This window comes from Artibeus jamaicensis, unplaced genomic scaffold, assembly GCF_021234435.1.
Source record: "Artibeus jamaicensis isolate MK-2021 breed Jamaican fruit bat unplaced genomic scaffold, CSHL_Jam_final contig_1132, whole genome shotgun sequence".
Classification (NCBI taxonomy): domain Eukaryota; kingdom Metazoa; phylum Chordata; class Mammalia; order Chiroptera; family Phyllostomidae; genus Artibeus; species Artibeus jamaicensis.
This window is the reverse complement of record NW_026521221.1, coordinates 5,162,158-5,180,978: the sequence shown is the minus strand read 5'-3', so window position 1 is coordinate 5,180,978 and position 18,821 is coordinate 5,162,158. Positions and strand designations below refer to the sequence as shown.

Genomic DNA, 18,821 nt, shown 5'->3' with positions numbered 1-18,821 from the left:
GTGGACAGGACTTATGTTCTATGTTCTCTCTTTTTTTAAATCCTCATCTGAGAACATGCTTGTTGATTTTAGAGAGAGTGGAAGGGAGAAAGAGAGGGAGAGAAACATCAATCAGTTACCTCTTGTATGCACCCCAACCAGGGACCGAACCTACAACTAGGCACGTACTCTGACCAGGAATCAAGCCCACAACCTTTCAGTTTATGGGATGGTGCTCCAATCCACTAAGCCACAAGTGAGCCACAATGGTGGACTTACGTTCTCTTTCTGGTCCACATGTAGGAGTAGTTACCTTCTTTAATCCAGAAACTCCCAGTCAAGATATATCTAAAGATGCTATTAGATAACAAAGACCAGACCAAGGCACAAAAAAAAGAGGAAAGAAAATGAGGTAATAGGTAAAAATGAAAATGAGAACCAGGCAAAAAGGAATGAGGAGGAGGCACAAGGTATTGGACTTTAGGAAGCAGAAGTACCATCATCATACTCCACATCTGTATTGCATTCAATTTATAAAACATTTCCACATTAAGGCCTCAGATTATCTTACTGCTATTTTAGTTATTGCTTAGCACACTTCTACAACTGAAATTTTTACTGAGCAAAGATTATCGTGGAAATCTTAGCTTTGAGGAAAGGACGAGACAGTTGAGTCTAGACCCCTCAGCTTGTTAATCAGGGGACGTTTATGGGAACGTGGAAATGTGTGTGGTTCCAGCTCCAACACAACTCCGAGAGCAAGCGCTACACATGGGTAAGGTTTACAGTGAGTCCTGTGGACAATCCCAGTGCCCCTATGAAGGTACAAAGGGACCTTACAGAGACTGATAATGTTTCTGTCATTGCTCATGAATCTTCATTGATAAAAGCTGGAGGGATCGTAAATTCCTTCTGTGTCAGCAACTACAGTTCCCAAAAGAAAAGAAGTGGAAATGTAAAGGTTTTAAATGAACATTTTCTGTTTTAACTAATAATTCTCTTGAAATATTTTACTCTGCTGGTATCTGCTGATATATTTTTAACAATTCTTTTCTGGAGTTCACAGATACTAATAAAAGTGTGTTCTTAATTATGTAAAACATTCTCTGACAATCACAAATAAAATTAAGTCTATTATTTAATATAAACACATTAAAAATAAGTTTACAAATAACCAAAACAAATTGTCTTCCTATCCTGAACAAATTTCTTTGAAGGTTTATCTTGAAAAACACATGGTCAAGACTGCAGTATACACAATATTTACTTTTAAAGTTTTAACATTATTTTAGATTTCACCACAGGGTTTACTATAAAACAAAACGTAACTGCCACAAATCAAATGCTGTTTGTCCACTGGTGCTCAGCTTCCTACCTACTGAGTTGGTTAGAGCACAGAGAGCTGTTATGCACAGGTGTTAACCAGAAGCCTACACCGGGGTACAGACTTTACAGTGGGAATTTAAAACTGTGTGGCCCTTTTTCTCTCTCTCTCCACAGTGAGAAAAATGCATTACTTGCCCCACCTCTTAAACTATTCACAATAAGCCTGCTATAAATTCTCAACAAATTTCACTTGTACTCAGGTCTTTATGAGACGACCTACATAGGGCTCAAGCATCACATTCCTCAGCTGAAGTGAGGAAAAATCAACTCCTGACACCCTTGGACCATCTTGGCCCACAACACCCCAGGACTAAGTGCCGTGATTCAGATTCACAAGCCCTGCTCACCAAGCCTCTGACTGCTTCAACGGCCGAACCACCGATAAGCCCTCCCTGATCCTGTGTTTTTTAAGTCTTGCTGTGAATGAGAATTACGAAGGGATGCATTGGCCCTACCTCTGATCTATTAAAACTGGAAATTACTGCTGTAATCCTACGTAATACAGTTCAGCCTGCTTTTTAATATTCTGATATCTAAAATAATGGCCCAAATGATGAAGAAACAATTTATAGGAATATTTTTACAGCATCATGTAAAACTGGTTCCTGTCTCTGTCCCTTTAGAATAATTCTAACCTCAATCTAACTTTGCTTTGCCAAATAAAAATCACAGATTTCAATCCAGCTGGAAAAGAAATCAAATATGCATACCAAGAAGTAGATTCAGGTTTCAGTTAATGGAACTTTAACAGAAAACTGGCTAGAGGAATCACTTCCAATAAAAGAAAAAAACAAGCGATGACGACTACCTATTCAACAACACTCTCAGTCCCTTTCCTTATTTTTCACTGTGGGGTAAGGTTCGAAGATATAAACACACTTTGAAAGTCAGCAATACTGCCCTAATCACCAAATCCAAAAATCAGCCTTCTGGGTTGGTATTCTCAGTGGTCTCTCCACCAAACGTGCTACTTTGGTGGGTATATGGAGACGCTGCTCCAAGAACTGATCATAAGACTGCCCTAAACAGGTGTTCTAATGTGCTCTGTTCATCTCTGTACCTGCTGAAAAAGTCCCCAAAAGAACCCATCAATGTTCCTCCCCAGTCCCTAGGTTTCTGAGACACAGCTCTCTTCTGCATCACTTTAATAGCCTCTGAGAAGTATTTAGAAAATTTGGAGCTCAAAAGTGCACCCTGCCACACTGATATTTTGGTATTGTAAGTCAGGAACACTGACCTAGCTACAGAAGAATCACTTCCAATCCAATAAAAGAAAAAACAAGTCATGACCACTACCTACTGAACGAACCTGTCAGTCCCTTTCCCTATTTTGTAAAGTAAAATTAACAAATACAAAACACAGGAAACGGATGAGGCAACAGTCTCATAACAAGTGGGCTCATTTATGTCTCAAACCTGAATAAAATACAGGTAACAATCTAAATTCAATCATGACAATAAAATACTTTCCATTTTCCAAGTCTGATGGTAATAAATATTTACATTTTAAAAAATAGTTTTAAGCTCATTTTTTGTTTTGTTTTTTTAAAAAGACATAACATGCTTAAGAGTACACAAAATGATAAAAATAAAATCATCATTCTGTCCAGGAGATGAAATGGTAGTATAAAACAATACTCTTACATATTAACCCAATTAAAGAATGATATCAAGGAATCTAACATGGTGTCTACTTCAAAGATGACATTCAAGTATGTTATTTAGAACACTATGCCTAAGTATCTATCAAGTAAGCACTGCTAATTTTGTAGTCATTAGTATCTTCTATATCCACCACCACCTCCTCCATATGGATCTCCATAACCTCTTCCACCATAGCCCCCTCTTCCACCATAGCCCCCTCTTCCTCCATAATCTCCCCTGCCTTGGAAACCTCCTCCTCTGCCACCACCTCCCCCACCGCCTCCCCAACCTCCGCCCCCTCCCCCACCGCCTCCCCAGCCTCCGCCCCCTCTCCCACCCCCACCCCCTCCTCTCCCACCACCTCCACCACCCCAACCACCCCTTCCGCCGCCTTCTTGTCTCTTTTGCCAGGGTGGCATTTCAGGAGGTGGTGGTTCAATTTCATTCGGCCGTCCTCCCCTGTCAGGTACCCTTCCCATCAGCACCTGTTTGAAGAAACATTTGCTTTCAGTTTCTAATATTTTAAACGTTAAAATTTACATAAAGGCACCAACTGATATTGAAATTATTGTTGTAATAAAGAAACAGAAGTCAAATATTTAAGGACATGAAAGTATCAGACATGACAGCATGAGTTAATTATGAAAATATAAATGTGATATATGACAAATTCCTCACAATGCAGTATTAGTTTTAAACAATCTTGAGAAATATTTTGGAAACTTTAAGGCCTGTTATTTTCTCATTTAAATTTGTTTAGCAAATTCTGTAACAAACATGATGAAGAAATATTTATGATAAGAAACCTTTTTAGCAAAACATTTAGTAAAATATTAAAATATATAAAATATAGACCCCAAATTAATAAATTCAGAACCATTTATACAACAACAATTCTGGACTTTCCACTGCCACTGATTTTGATAATGGACTATCCAATGAAAGACTGTATTTCTAAGCATATTTTTATTTCAACAAAGTATAAAGTATTTGTGATAACATGTGGATATACTGAGGTGAGAAATGAATATAATGATTATAATCCAAGGCAGCACCGCAAAGAGATATAATGATTCTCAATGAAGTATTCCCTCCTGAGAAACTTAAGCTCAATTTCAGGGATGGTCTAGTTGTTACACTATGAAGAAAATAAAGACCTGATATCCTTCCTTAACCATGCTTTACAATACTCTGAAGGACAAACCAAGAACCTGGTTTGTGACCCCAGACGTCTACAGAAAGGCTCTACTTCATATGCCATGAACAGAGAAAGACAGACAGCAGTGAAGAGGGGGCCCTCCCACCCACCACAGGCCAATAGCTTCCTGCTAGTCTCTTTCAGGGAAAGAAGGTAAAAGAGTAACTTCCTCAACCAAACTAACCTATGAATCAGTTAGGTTCTACTTCAGTTGATCCTCACCAAAACTATGTTTTAGTAATGTAGAGATCATAAATAAATAAAACACAAAAAGTACAACACTCTCATTGTGGGGTAAGGTTCGAAGATATAAACACTCTTTGAAAGTCAGCAATACTGTCCTAATCACCAAATTCAAAAAACAGCCTTCTTGGTTGGTATTCTCAGTGGTCTCTCCACCAAACGTGCTACTTTGGTGGGTATATGGAGACGCTGCTCCAAGAACTGATCATAAGACTGCCCTAAACAGGTGTTCTAATGTGCTCTGTTCATCTCTGTACCTGCTGAAAAAGTCCCCAAAAGAACCCATCAATGTTCCTCCCCAGTCCCTAGGTTTCTGAGACACAGCTCTCTTCTGTATCACTTTAATAGCCTCTGAGAAGTATTTAGAAAATCTGGAGTTCAGAAATGCATCCTGCCACACTGATATTTTGGTATTTTAAGTCAGGAACACTGACCTAGCTACAGGTCCCCGTAACAGGTCTCACACACAGTAGCATCACAGATTTAATTCAAGTTGCTACCATGTGCTTTGATGCCACATAATATGTGCTGAGTTGGTTATGTGCATACTTTCTACCCTGGAGTAAAATTTATAAACTTTCTCTTAGTTTTGTATCATGTCCAAAGGGATACTTATTGGCTTATACCTGCAATAGAGAAGGAAAAGCCATGGGTTAAGCAGATGCTTCAGAAGGAAAGGGATAGGGGAGACCTGCTGGTGAGGGGCCAAAGACACCCAGGCTGAATGCCGTCATCCTTATCTTTGCCCCCTAACCAATCATGAGCTTCTACACACAGTGGCTTTGTCTGACCCTCTTATTTCCCTTGAAGGTTAAGTTCAAGTACATTCTGTCAACTGTTTCAGTTTCAGTTTCTGGTTTATCATGGCAAGAAATCGTTCTCTTAAATGCAAAAAAAAGGACCATCCTCAAATAATTAGACTATAAATTATAAACTCAGAAAAGGGATGGGCAATTTCACTTAAAAAAGCAGAGCTCTTGATGTAGCAAGAATAAATAGCCTGATATTTACTAGGTATTAAGTAACATCATACAGGGTGGGAAAAGTAGGTTTACAATTGTTCATATGAAAAATAATAAAATAAATAATACAAGAATAAACTCTATATTCACAACTGTAAACCTACTTTTGCCCCCATGCTGTATTTAAAGAGAAAACCCTTCCAGAAGATAGAGGAGGTTGATCTAAAATGGAAGTAGGCAGCGGCAACACCTGGTGCCTAACCAAGCAACAATTAGGCAAGTTGACTTTGTAAAAAACCATCCCTCTGGGAAGGCAGCCTGTATCACGAATACCTACCTCACTGTACTGAGTGAGAAATGATGTTTTAAAATTACCCAAATCGCATACTTTGGAGTTTTTCGTTTTGTTATGAAATCTGCCACAGAGTGCTCTAAATGAAGAGTACATTCTAGTGGAGCTGACCAGTGTTCCAGATTAGTTTACTGTTGTTCCTGCAGTAAAAGCAAAAACTATGGACTCTCTGAGCTTAACACCACTTTCTGAGAAATGGGTCTACACTCTGGATCAGGAAACCTCCCTGAGATTCAGTGACTTGCCCAAGAAATGAGCTGCTCCGTCGTTTACGTCGACTCCTCTACGTAAACGACAGGGCTGGGATGTGCACCCAGGTCTGTATGATGCCAGAGTGTGTCCTTCCTTTACACCAAGGACGTGAGGTGCCTGTCAGTAACTGAAGCAATCCCTATAGATTTTTCAGTGACAAAGAAAGATTACTTTTTTTGGAATGGTAAATAATTCTTCCTAAAGCTATTAATAAAAACAATTCTTAATTCCTCTAATTCAGATAAAACTTTGGTTTAATTTACAAATACAAAAATTCAAATGAACGTTCACACACATAACTAAGCCTGAATTAACTGAATTTTCTAGTTTGCCAGGACATAAAAAAATGGATTAAGATCCATAAAAATACCAAATGAGGAAATTAAAGATTCACTCTCCACTGTACTGAAAGAAAAACCAACCTTATTAATGGCACATGCCGTTTTCTCCCGGCTGGAGCCACTGCTCGTCCTAATGATCTTGGATAGATCTTCACGAGCAGCGAGTAAATGCGCCAATGTAATCGTTGTCTTGGGGGACAAAGCGTAACGCTTAGGCTGATAAATTCGTGCTATGTCATCTGTTTTCACCTAAATGACAAAAGGGGAGAAAGGAACCAAAGAACATTTCAATAAAAGAGCAATGGCAATTATAAATATCTGACATTTTGTATGTAGAATGAAAAAGTAAACCAATAGATGTTAGAAGAATATATAGCTACCACTATCGACTCCTTAAAAACTAACACTGATTTTTAGGGTAAGGATCCAAGATTGTGGAAAAGTAAGTGGAGGCTATACTAACTTCCTCCCAGGACCAATCTGGAATTACAACTAAATTGCAGAGAAATCATCCTGAATAACCATCTGGTCACTAGCTGGAGCAAAGCCTTATAACCACAGACTGACAGAAGAAACCACTTCACAATGTGACTGGTAGGTAATGTGGAAGAGAAGAGAAAAGGCTGGCTGGGGTCCCACTGGTGGCAGCTGAAGTGCCAGAGGATATTTCAGTGGCTAGCAGGATGCCCCTGAGACGTGTAGGGTCTAAACCCCAAGCTGCACTCCTCAGTCAACAGCACCGGAGTTAGAAAGGAACCCAGATAACATCCAGCTGTGAAAAGCAGCAGGGCTTCTGTCTCCCAGGGAGAGACGGCTAGAAACGCAGGAAGCCTATTAAAGGGCCAATACACAAAATTGCATTTGTAGCCACTTACCCTGGGCTCCAGCAAAGGGAGGGCAAAGTACACTAGAGACTCTAGAGGAGAGCCTGGGGTAGGTGGCTCTGGGTAGAGCGCAGAAGGAACAATTACCAGGAGCTCTGTGCTGAATCATTCCCCCTACTGCAGGGGCCATCTCTCTCAGGCAGAGCACTCCTCCCTGAATGGCATCAGCCTGAGGGGAAGCAGTGCCTCCACCCCCAAAACTACTCTGTTCCTCACCCTGTGTTAGGCTTAAGCTTGGGTGCTGACTACAGCTTCAAGATATTAACAGCTGAGGAGTTTATCAGCTCAGGCCAAAAATACAAAGAAGTAGCCAAAACGGGAAGACAAGAAACAGGTCCCAAATGAAAGAACAAGTGAATGCTCCAGAAGCACTAGATGACATGGAGGAAAGAAACTGATCAGATAGAGGGTTTAGAGTAATGACTATAAGGATACTTAGCAGCATGAAAAAAGACATAAAAACCATAAAAAAGGACCCCTCAGAAATAAAGAATGCAATATCTGAAAATCATAATACACTGAAAGGAATAAACAGTAGGTTAGATGAAGCAGAGGAATTAAGCCAGTGTTTTGGAAGACAAGGGGGAAAAAAACACACAGAACAGCAAAAGAAAAACAGATTTCTTTTAAAAGAGGAAAGCTTAAGAAACATTTTGGAGAACATGAAGTGTAATAACATCTACGTCATGGAATACCAGAAGGAGCAGAGAGCAAGCAAAGGACTGATAACCTATTTCAAGAAATGATGACCAAAACCTTCCCTTATCTGGTGAAGAAAAAGTCACAAGTCCAGGAAACTCAGAGAGTCCCATATAAGGTGCACCCAAATGCTCCTACACCAAGACACATCATAATTAAGACAAAAAAGGAATTCTAAAAGGTACAAGAGAAGAGCAGGTAGTTACCTACAAGGGAGTACCAATTAGAAAGGCATCCAATTACTCAACAGAAACATTTCAGGCTAGAAGGGAATAGCATGAAGTATTTAAGGTGATAAAAACCAAGTACCTGCAACCAAGGCTACTTTTCCCGGCAAAGACATAATTTACATTGAAGGAGTGATGAGGAGTTTCCCAGACAAGAAACAGCTAAAGAAATCTGTTGCCTAGTTTCAGAATCTATAATCCCCCATGGCTAAGGCTGAGTAAAGGACCTGGGGACCATAAACCACTTAGGAGACAAAGTTTATCTTCATTGTAAGGACACCACCTCTGCCCCTTTTCTCTTCACCCTGCTTGGCCTCAGGCAGATGACTGGTTAGCCAATGGCTGGTAAGATTTCCCAAGAGGGATGACCTAAGACAGGCATGGTCGAAAAGGGGCCCTCAGGGAAGGACTTGAGGGGCTATAGAAAAAGGAGGTGATGGATCCTCACACCTTAGCTTTGTCATAGCCTGAGTCCTCATTCTGTCTGCAAGAAGTCTCTTAATCTCTAGGCTGCCTTACCTTCCTTGACTGACTTAAACTTGAAACAATGATGGAGGTGGCTGCAGCCCTGTGCTGGAAAGGGCTTATTCCCTAGGGCAATCAGGCCTAAGAAAGAATGCATAAAATCCTGTGAAACCCGCTGTGCTAATACCTTCAATTTAAATGATAAGAGTCTAAGAAGATCGTGAGTTTGTTTCCCAGTTTAATGGCCCTTTAACTGTCTGACCCTGACTCAGAATAAGCCCTCAGAGTTCTCTGAATGTTATCTATTGTTTAATTATTTCTGCCTAACAATGATGGATGAGCTTTACGTATACACCATGTATTCCTGTGCAAATTGAACATAATAAAAGCCTGTCAAGGCAACGATCAAGGTGCTCTCCTCTTGAGAGGGTGGCCAAGACACTCTGAGGCTTTTTCTCCTCTTGAAAGAGAAGCCGAGATGTCTCTTTTCCTCCACAGGACGCGGTAGTCCGTGTGAATTTGTCAGGTCTGATCTACAACGCCGCAGACCCCAGAAGCAGGGATCCACGGTAAGAGTTTGTAAACACAAAACCATTACTGCAACAAAAGGTAAAGGGCCTGCTTTAAGGAGAAAAAAGTAAAAACAGAAGAAAACAGTTTAACAATAAAATGGCACTACTTTCCGTATCTATCAGTATCACCTTAAATGTAAATGGCTTAAATGCTCCAAACAAAAGACAGAGGGTAGGAGAAGAGATAAGAAAAAAAGACCCATATATGTGCTGCCTCCAAGAGACTCACCTCAGACTGAAAGGTGCACATAGACTAAAAGAAAAGCATTGGAAAAGATATTTCATGTAGATAAAAAGGAAAAAAAGCTGGGGTAGCAGTACTTATATCTGACAAAATAGACTTTAAAACCAAAGCTATAGTAAGAGACAAAGAAGGACACCACATAATGATAATGGGAACAATCCAACAAGAGGATATAATCCTAGTACACATTTACACAACTAACATAAGAGCACTTAAATGTGTAAAGCAAACCTTGATGGACATAAAAGGAGAAACTGACAGAAATACAGTCATGCTTGGGGATTTTAATATCCCACTGACTTCAATGGATACATCTTCCAAGCAGAAAATCAACAAGGAGACCGCAGCCTTAAACAACACACTAGGTCAAATGGATGTAATTGAAATCTTCAAAGCATTTCACCCCAGCAGAACACACATACTTTTCAAGTACATATGGAAGGTTTTGTAGGCTAGACCATATGTGAGGCCACAGAACAAGTCTCCATAAATCCAAGAAGATTGAAATCATATCCAGCATCTTCTCTGACAACAATGCTATGAAAGTAGAAATCAATCACAAGAAGAACACCAAAAAGCATGCAAAGGTGTGGAAGTTAAATAACATGTTATTAAACAATGAATGGGTCAATGACGAGATCAAGGAAGAAATCGAAAATCAAAAGACACCTTAAAATAAATGAAAATAAGAGCACAACCCAAAATTTGTGGGATATTGGGAAAGCAATCTGAAGAGGGAAATTCATAGCATTACAGGCCTACCTCAAAAAAAAAAGAAAAAAACAAGGAAAAGCTCAAATAAACGACCTAACTTTACACTTCAAAGGAACTTGAAAAAGAACAACGAACAAAGCTCCAAGTGAGTAGAAGAAAATAATAAAGATCAGTGCAGAAACAAACAAAATAGAGTCTCAAAACAAGATATGAAAGAACAATGAATCCAAGACTCATCAAGAAAAATAGACAGAGGACGTCGATAAAATCATAAATGAAAGACGAAAATAACAACTGACACCACAGAAATACAAAAGATTTTAAGAAAATATTATGAACAGCTATATGCCAACAAACTGGACTACCTGGACAAAATGGATAAATTCAAGAAACGTATAATCATCCGAAACTGAATCAAGAAGAATCAGAGAAACTGAAAAAGACAAATTACACCTAGTAAAATTGAAGCAGTAATCAAAAGACTCCCAACTAACAAAAGCCCTGGACCAGATGGCTTCACAGGAAAATTTTACCAGACATTTCAAGAAGAAATAACACCTCTTCTTCTTAAACTATTTCAAAAAATTCAAGTGCAGGTAAGGCTCCCAAGCTCATTTTATGAGGTCAGCATTACCCTAATTCCAAACAGACAAAGGCGCTACAAAAAAAGAAAGAAAGAAAATTATAGACCAATACCCCTGGTGAACATAAATGCTAAATCCTGAACAAAGAAAGTATTAGCAAACTGAATACAGCAATGCATCAAAAAGATCATTCACCACGATCAAGTGGGATTTATTCTAGGAATGCAAGGTTGGCACAACATTTGCAGATCAATAAATCTGATTCACCAAATAAACAAACTGAAGGAGAAAAACCATATTATCATATCCATAGATGCAGAAAAAGCATGTGATAAAATCCAGCACCAATTTAGGATAAAAACTCTCAGCAAAGTATGAATAGAGGGAACATACCTAAATATAATAAAGGTCGTATATGACAAACTCATTGCCAGCATCATACTCAATGAGCAAAAACAAGTGCCCCCCTTATGGTTGGGAACAGGACAGGGATGTCCACTTTCACCTCTCTTACTCAACATAGTACTGGACTTCCTAACCACAGTAACAAGACAAGAAGGAAAAAGAAAAACCATCCAATTTGGAAAGAAAGAAGTAAAACTGTCAGTATTTGCAGATGACATGATATCATACACAGAGACCCGAAGATTCTACCAAGAAACTACTAGAACTGATAATGAATTCAGGAAAGTAGCAGGATACAAAATTCATATCCAGAAATCAGTTGCCTTTTTTTTTTTGCCAATAATGAACTAACAAAAACAGAAATTAAGAAAACAACCCCATTCACAATAGCTTCAAAAAGAATAAAAAACCTAGGAATAAACCTAACCAAGGATACACAAGACCTGTACTCAAAAAAATCACAAGATACTGAAGAAAGTAGTTGAAGAAGATACAAAAGTGGAAGCACATACTGTGTTCATGGATAGGAAGAATTCATATCATTAAAACATCCATACTACCCAAACCTAGCTATACATTCAATGCAGTTCCTATCAAGATTTCAATGACATATTTCGCAGAACTAGAAAAAAATTCAAAACTTTATATGGAATCACAATAGGCCCCACATATCAACTGCAATCATGACATAGAAGAACAAAGTTGGAGGACTCATGCTACCTACCATCAAACTATACTACAAGGTCGTAATAATCAAAACAGCATGATACTGTCACAAGCATACACACATAAATCAATGGAACCAAATACACAGCACAGAAATAAACCCATACCTTTATAGTCAAGTAATATTCAACAGAGGAAACAAGCCCATACAATGGACTATACATAATTTATTCAATAAATGGTGTTGGGAAAACTGGACAGATACATGCAGAAAAATGAAACTAGATTATCTTCTCACAACCACACACAAGAATAACTTCAAATGAATCAAAGAATTAATATTTGGTCCTGAAACCATGAAAATCCTAGAAGAAAACATAGGCAGCACAATCTCAGGCACTGCTGGTAGAAATTTTTTATCAGGTATATCTCCCCAGGTAAGGGAAACAAAGGAAAAAATAAACAAATGGGACCACATCAAACTGAAAGGTTTTGCACAGCAAAGGAGATCTTCAACAAAATAAAAGGACAACCCACAGAATGGGAGAACATATTTGCTTATACATCTGATAACAGGTTAATATCCAAAATTTATAAAGTACTTGTAAAACTCAACACCAAAAAACAAACAATCCAATTCAAAAGTGGGCAAAGGACCTCAATAGACTTCTCCAAAGAGGACATACAGATGGCCAACATTCATATGAAAGGATGCTCAACATTACTAACCATCAGAGAAATGCAAATTCAAACCACAGTGAGATACCTGTCAAAATGACTGTCATCAATAAATCAACAATCAAGTATTGGTAAAGATGTGGAGAAAGGAGAACCCTTTTGCACTGTTGGTGGGAATGCAGACTGGCGCAACCGTTGTAGAAAGCAGTATGGAGATATCTCAAAAAATTGAAAATGGGTATGCCTTTTGACCGAGTGATACCACTTCTGGGAATATATCCGAAGGCACCCAAAATGCTAATTCAAAAAAACATAAGCACCCCTATGTTCCCTGCAGCATTATTTACAATCACCAAGACATGGAAGCAGCCCAAGTGTCCTTTAGTAGGTGAGTGGATAAAACAACTATGGGACATTTACACAATGGAATTCTGTTTGGCCGTAAAAAAGAAAATTTTACCCTGTGTGATAGTATGGATGGACCTGGAGAACATTATGCTAAGTGAAATAAGCCAGTCAGAGAAAGACAAACACTGTATGATCTCACTCATATGTGGAAATAAGTAAGAAACTGAATACACAAAACAGAGATAGACTCACAGATAGGGAGGTGACAGCTAATGCAGCAGGGGGAGGTAAGGGGGTGAAGGGAAAGAAAGAAAAAGGACTCACGGAGAAGGGTGTGGTGATTGCTGGGGCAGGGCGGTGTATAAAGGGACTAAATGGTAATGGGAAAACTATAATAAAGATTAATTTGCATTTTCCTGAAAAAAAAAAAAAAAAAACAAACACAAAAAGTATTCCATTCATAATAAAAAAAGAAAACAACACATACAGAACCCTTCAGAAAAAAAAATAGTTAAACCTTTAAAAACAAGAAGAAAACCTGAATAAATGAAATGGAGAGAAATACCAACTTTCTCGATAGAGACACTGAATATTATGTGTTTATCTCCAAATTAACTAATAGTTTACTCTGATCCTATTTGAATGGTTTTTGGAAGGACTGGGGGGGGGGGACTAAAATTAATCCAAAAATTAAATATTTAAGAAGGACTGAATTTTTTTTTAAGATTTTATTTATTTATCTTTAGAGGGGAAGGGAAGGAGAGAGGGAGAGAAACATCAATGTATGGTTGCCTCTCATGCGTCCCCTGCAGGGAACCGGCCTGCAACCCCGGTATGTGCCCTGACTGGGAATCGAACCGGGATTGTCTGGTTCACAGGCCCGTGCTCAATCCACTGAGCTACACCAGCCAGGTGGAATGACTGAATTTTGAAAAAGAAAATTTCTACCGAATATTAGTATGCAATATGAAATTATCATCATCTTAATAGCTAACATCCATAAAATACTTACTAAATGTGCCAGGACTTAATAGTCTTTTCTTTAATTCTCAAAACATCCTTTTAGAGTGGTTATATTTATTACCCACTTCTGCATGAGAAAAAAAATGAGGCTTAGAAAGCTCAAACAATTTTCCCCAAATACAGAGTGAATTCCAGGTTTGCCCACTTAACTAATAAAGTGTACAAACCCACACCGGACCCACAAGCGCAGATGCACAGATAATAGTACACTAGTCCACCTCAGTCCAATTACATGGAACTTAAGGAGAAAAAAAAGAGGCTGATGAAACAAAATAGGCAACTGATATTCCAAGCCTCATACATGTGTGAGTGCAACAAATGGTAGAGGGAATCCAAGATCAGTGAGAAAAGAGATGGGTTATTTTTTAAATGGTTCTGGAATAAACTATTGCCTATTTGTAATCACAGTTATAATAAAGTATACCTCACTGAAATTCCAAAAATGTTTGATGTTTTATTTTAAATTGAAAAAATATAAAGATTGAACTTTCTATACTTCGAAAAACATAAAAACAAAATCAAAAGACAATGGGGAAATATTTTCAACAGATAAAGCAACTAGCTAATTTCCTTAATATATAAAAAGCTCAATCAAAAGGAAAACAGGAAGGAAGACCCAAAAGGGGAAAAGACAAGACACAAAATGAAATTTCAAAAAAAGAGGAAACTGAAATGACTAATAAGCTTATGAAAACAAGTTAAACTTGCCCAACAATAAAAACATACAAATTAAAAGAATTTAGTCTTTTTAACAATCAACTTAGCAATAAAATTGCTAACTTCAATATTCTAAATATTAGAGACTAAACTGAAGACAAAATTTCATTTACCTTACTGATAGGAGTTTAAAATCATACCAACTTTCTACAAAATAATTTGGCCACGTGAGTCATGAGAATTAAGCATCAATAATCTTTGACACAGTAAATTTCCATTTAGGAACACATTATAAAAGTATACTTTAAAATTCATAGGTTATATATATTAACATTCCTGACATTAGTTATGTAGAAAATATGTATAAAATAAGATTTAGTAAATTATGGCATCACCGTATGATAAAGCTTTTAAAGCATTATACTAAGAATAGCCAGACACAAAAACCCACATAGAGTAAGATTCCTTTTGTATATAATGTCCAGAATGGACAAACCCAGAGACAGAAAGAAGATCACAGTAGTGGCTGCCAGGGATGGGACAGGGTATTGGGAATGACTGCTAATGAGCACATGTTTCTTTTGGGAGTGATGGAAATTTCCTGTAATTAGATAGTGGTAATGGTTACAGAATACGGTGACTACCAAAAACCACTGAACTGTACATTTTAAAGTACTAAATTGTACATATCTCCAAAAATAAGAAATGAATTTAAAATTAATTCTGAAATAGAGCTTTTGAGATATGAAACAATGACCAGGACATGGTAAAGAAAAGTAAACTATAAAAGTATAAATTATATTTACAGTCTTACCTCAATACTAGAAAAATAATTAAAAAAAGAAACCATGATGGCCAGAAGGAAGAAGGAGTGGGGCAAAAGTGGGGGTGGGGGCAGGGTGAGGAATGGGGACCTCTGCAATAGTGTCAACAATGAAAATAAAGAAAAAAGACACTAGATTAACCATACTGATAAAGATATATAACCTTTTTAAAGGGTAACTATGGAGTATGCATCAAAAGCATTAAAATCATGCATATTCTGAGTTTTTAGCCAGCAGTCAGGATATTGGCTGTGCCACAGGCATCAGGTCTCCTTCCCCTGTCCCACTAAGGATAATCTAGAAGAAGACTGCCTACACTTGGCCCTGCCACCAGCAGCCGGCTTAATCGAGCCTAAACATCCTTCCCTAGGGTCCTCCAAGAGAAGCCTACCACCCCATCTTCTCTTGTCCTCAAGAGCCACTCCCACAGCTGCCCGGGCCAGAGAAGCAATGGGACATCCAATTTAATGCAGTCCTTCACAATTGATGACTTTGAGACTGGGTATCCTCTGGGCAAAGGCAAGTTTGGAAACGTGTACTTGGCTCATTTTATCATGGCACTCAAGGTCCTCTGCAGGTCTCAGAGGGAAAAGAAATCTGTGGAACACAGCTTTGCAGGAAGATCAAAATCCAGGCCCATCTTCATCATCCCAAGATGCTGTGTCTCTGCATTTCAGTGCCATCAAAGGATCTATTTGATTCTGGAGTATGCCCTCCAAAGGATGCTCTACAAGGAGCTGCAGCAGAGCAGCACTTTCGATGAGTAAGTGAACCACCACAGTTCATGGAAGGACTGGAAATGCTCTGATGTACTGCTACAGGATGTGATTCAGAGACATAAAAGCCAGAGGATCTGCTCTTGGGGCTTCAGGAAAAACTACAGATTGCTCACTGTGACTAGTTTGTACACGCACCTTTGCTGGGGAGGAAGACAATGCATGGCATCTTGGACCACCTTCCCCAGAGATGACTGAGGGGAGCATGCACAATGAGAAGGTGGATCAGTGGTACAACAGAACCCTCTGCTATGAGCTGCTAAGAAATCCCCCCTTGAAGAGTGCTTCAGACAATGCAATTTATTGGTGCCTCGACAAGGTAGACCTGAAGTTCCCCACCTCTGTGTTAACAGGAGCCGAGGACCTCACCCCCAAGTTCCTTGAACATAACACCTCCAAATGTCTGTCCCTGGTCCAGGTCCCAGCCTACCCTTGGGTCCAGGTCCATTCTTGGAGGGTGCTGTCTCTGTCCAGCCCTTCAGTCTGTCCCCTGAATTGTCCCTGTCATTTACTTAGTTGTGTCTGTACTTTATGTATGTGTGTAGTTGGAAAAAGGAGTCCCTGTTCTGTTCCTTTATCTGTCTTCTACTTCCTTTTTATTTAATAAAGGCTGAAGCTTTAAATAAATCATGCTTATTCTCTGATCAAGTAATTTCACTTGGATCACAAAGACCCTGAACAGCCAAGCAATCTTGAGAAAGAACAAAGCTGGAGGCATCATAATATCTGATTTCAAACTATATTACAAAGCTATAGTAATCAAAATAGTATGATATTGATATGGTAATAGACACATAGATGAATGGAACAGAACAGAAACCCCAGAAATAAACCTATACATGTATGGTCAGTTAATTTATGACAAACAAGCCAAGAATATACAATGGGGAAGGAGCATCTTCTTCAATAAATGGTATTGTGAAAACTAAACAGCCACATGCAAAAGAATGAAACTGGACCGCAATCTTACACCATACATGAAAATCACCTCAAAATGGATTAAAGACTTGAATATAAGACCTGGAAACTTTAATACTCCTAGAAGAAAACACAGGTTGTAAACTCCTTAATATCGGTCTTGGTGATGATTTGTTTGGATTTAATACCAAAAGCAAAGACAACACAGGCAAAAATAAACAAGTGGGCTGACATAAAACTAAAAAGCTTCTGCAGAGCAAAGGAAATTGACAACAAAAAGAAAAGGCAGCCTACTGAATAGAAGGAAATATCTGCAAATCATACATTTACTAAGGGGTTAAGTTAACATCCAAAATATATAAGTAGTTCATACAACTCAAGAGCAAAAAATAATGATTAAAAATATATAGAGAGAACCTAAATAGATATTTTTCCAAAGAAGACATAAAGATGGCCAACAGGTACATGAGAAGATGCTCACCATCACTAGCCATCAGGGAAATGCAAATATAACCACGAGATATCATGTCACACTTGTTAGAATGGCTCTCACTAAAAAGTCAAGAAATAACAAGCGCTGGCAAGGCTGTGGAGCCTTGCAAGCGCCAGCAACATGCACTGCTGGAGCTCAATGAGAATTGGTGCAGCCACTAGAGAAAACAGTACGGAGGTTCCTCAAAAAGTTCAGAATACAACTCTTATGTGAACCAGTAATTCCACTTCTAGGTATTTATCTGAAGAAAACAAAAACAGTGACTCAAAAAGATATATATGTATTTCAGTGCAGCATTATTTACTCTAGCCAAGATACGGTAACAAGCTAAGTGTCCATCGATGGATGAATGGATGAAGAAAATGCTATGCACACACACAAATATTATTCAGTTATAAAAAAGAATAAAATCCTGCCATCTGCAACAATATGGACAGACCTTTAGGGCATTGTACTAAGTAAAATAAGTCAGAGAAAGACAAATACTATGTGATCTCACTTTTATGTGGAATCTAAAAAAAGAAAATAATCCCCTCCCTCACAAAAACCAAAAAAACACCAAGCTCATAGATAGAACAGACTGGGGGTTGACAGGTGGGGCTGCAAAAGGGGGGAACAGAGTCAAAGGCACAAACTCCCAGTTACAAAACAGTAAGCCATGGGGACGTGCTGTGATGTGCAGCTGGCACCTACAGTTGATGCTCTATTGCACGTTTAAAAATTGCTAAGAGGACAAATCTTTAAGGTTCTCCTCACAAAATAATTCTGTAATTTATTGTGATCTTTTTGTAATATATACGAACTTCAAATAATTGAGTTCTACACCTAAAACTAATATAATATATGTCAATTATATCTCAATTTAAAAAAGAAAAAAAATTTTAGGAATATATCACGGACAGGAACAAAAATTTAGCTGCTGAGGATTTCACTTAAACATCAATCAAGAGACAAAATAGAGAAAACTTCAGTGTTAATCAATACACTATATCATTCTATGTGATAAAATTTTCTGTAAAGTTTTAAAATGCTATAGAAAAATATTTGATGAGTCATTCAATAACATCATGGTATGGGGGATAATAATAAAGAAATATTAAATTTACATGATATTTAATGAGAAAACTCAAGGCATAAATGCATACACTGATAAAATCAATTGAAAAGGATCAAATGAAAGGCCTATATTGACCTGTAAATAGCCCAAAGAAAAACATTAAAAATTTTTTTCACACTAAAGAGAAAAGGGAAAAAAAAACCAACAAACCTCCTGTCCTAAAACATGAT

At 38.2% G+C, this 18,821-nt stretch overlaps 1 protein-coding gene and 1 pseudogene across 1 annotated transcript in view; one reads left to right on the top strand and one right to left on the bottom strand.

Annotated features, from left to right (window-relative positions):
* Positions 1–993: 993 nt before the first annotated feature.
* Positions 994–18,821, bottom strand: part of FAM98B (family with sequence similarity 98 member B) — a 37,792-nt gene continuing 19,964 nt past the window's right edge. The window contains exons 7-8 of the mRNA XM_037143749.2: positions 6,439–6,606; positions 994–3,494 (exon numbers count right to left, since the gene is read on the bottom strand). Of these exons, the coding sequence (XP_036999644.1) occupies positions 3,141–3,494; positions 6,439–6,606 (522 nt within the window). The 3' untranslated portion in view covers positions 994–3,140. The remainder of the gene's footprint in view (positions 3,495–6,438; positions 6,607–18,821) is intronic.
* Positions 7,904–16,727, top strand: LOC119048220 (aurora kinase B-like; annotated as a pseudogene).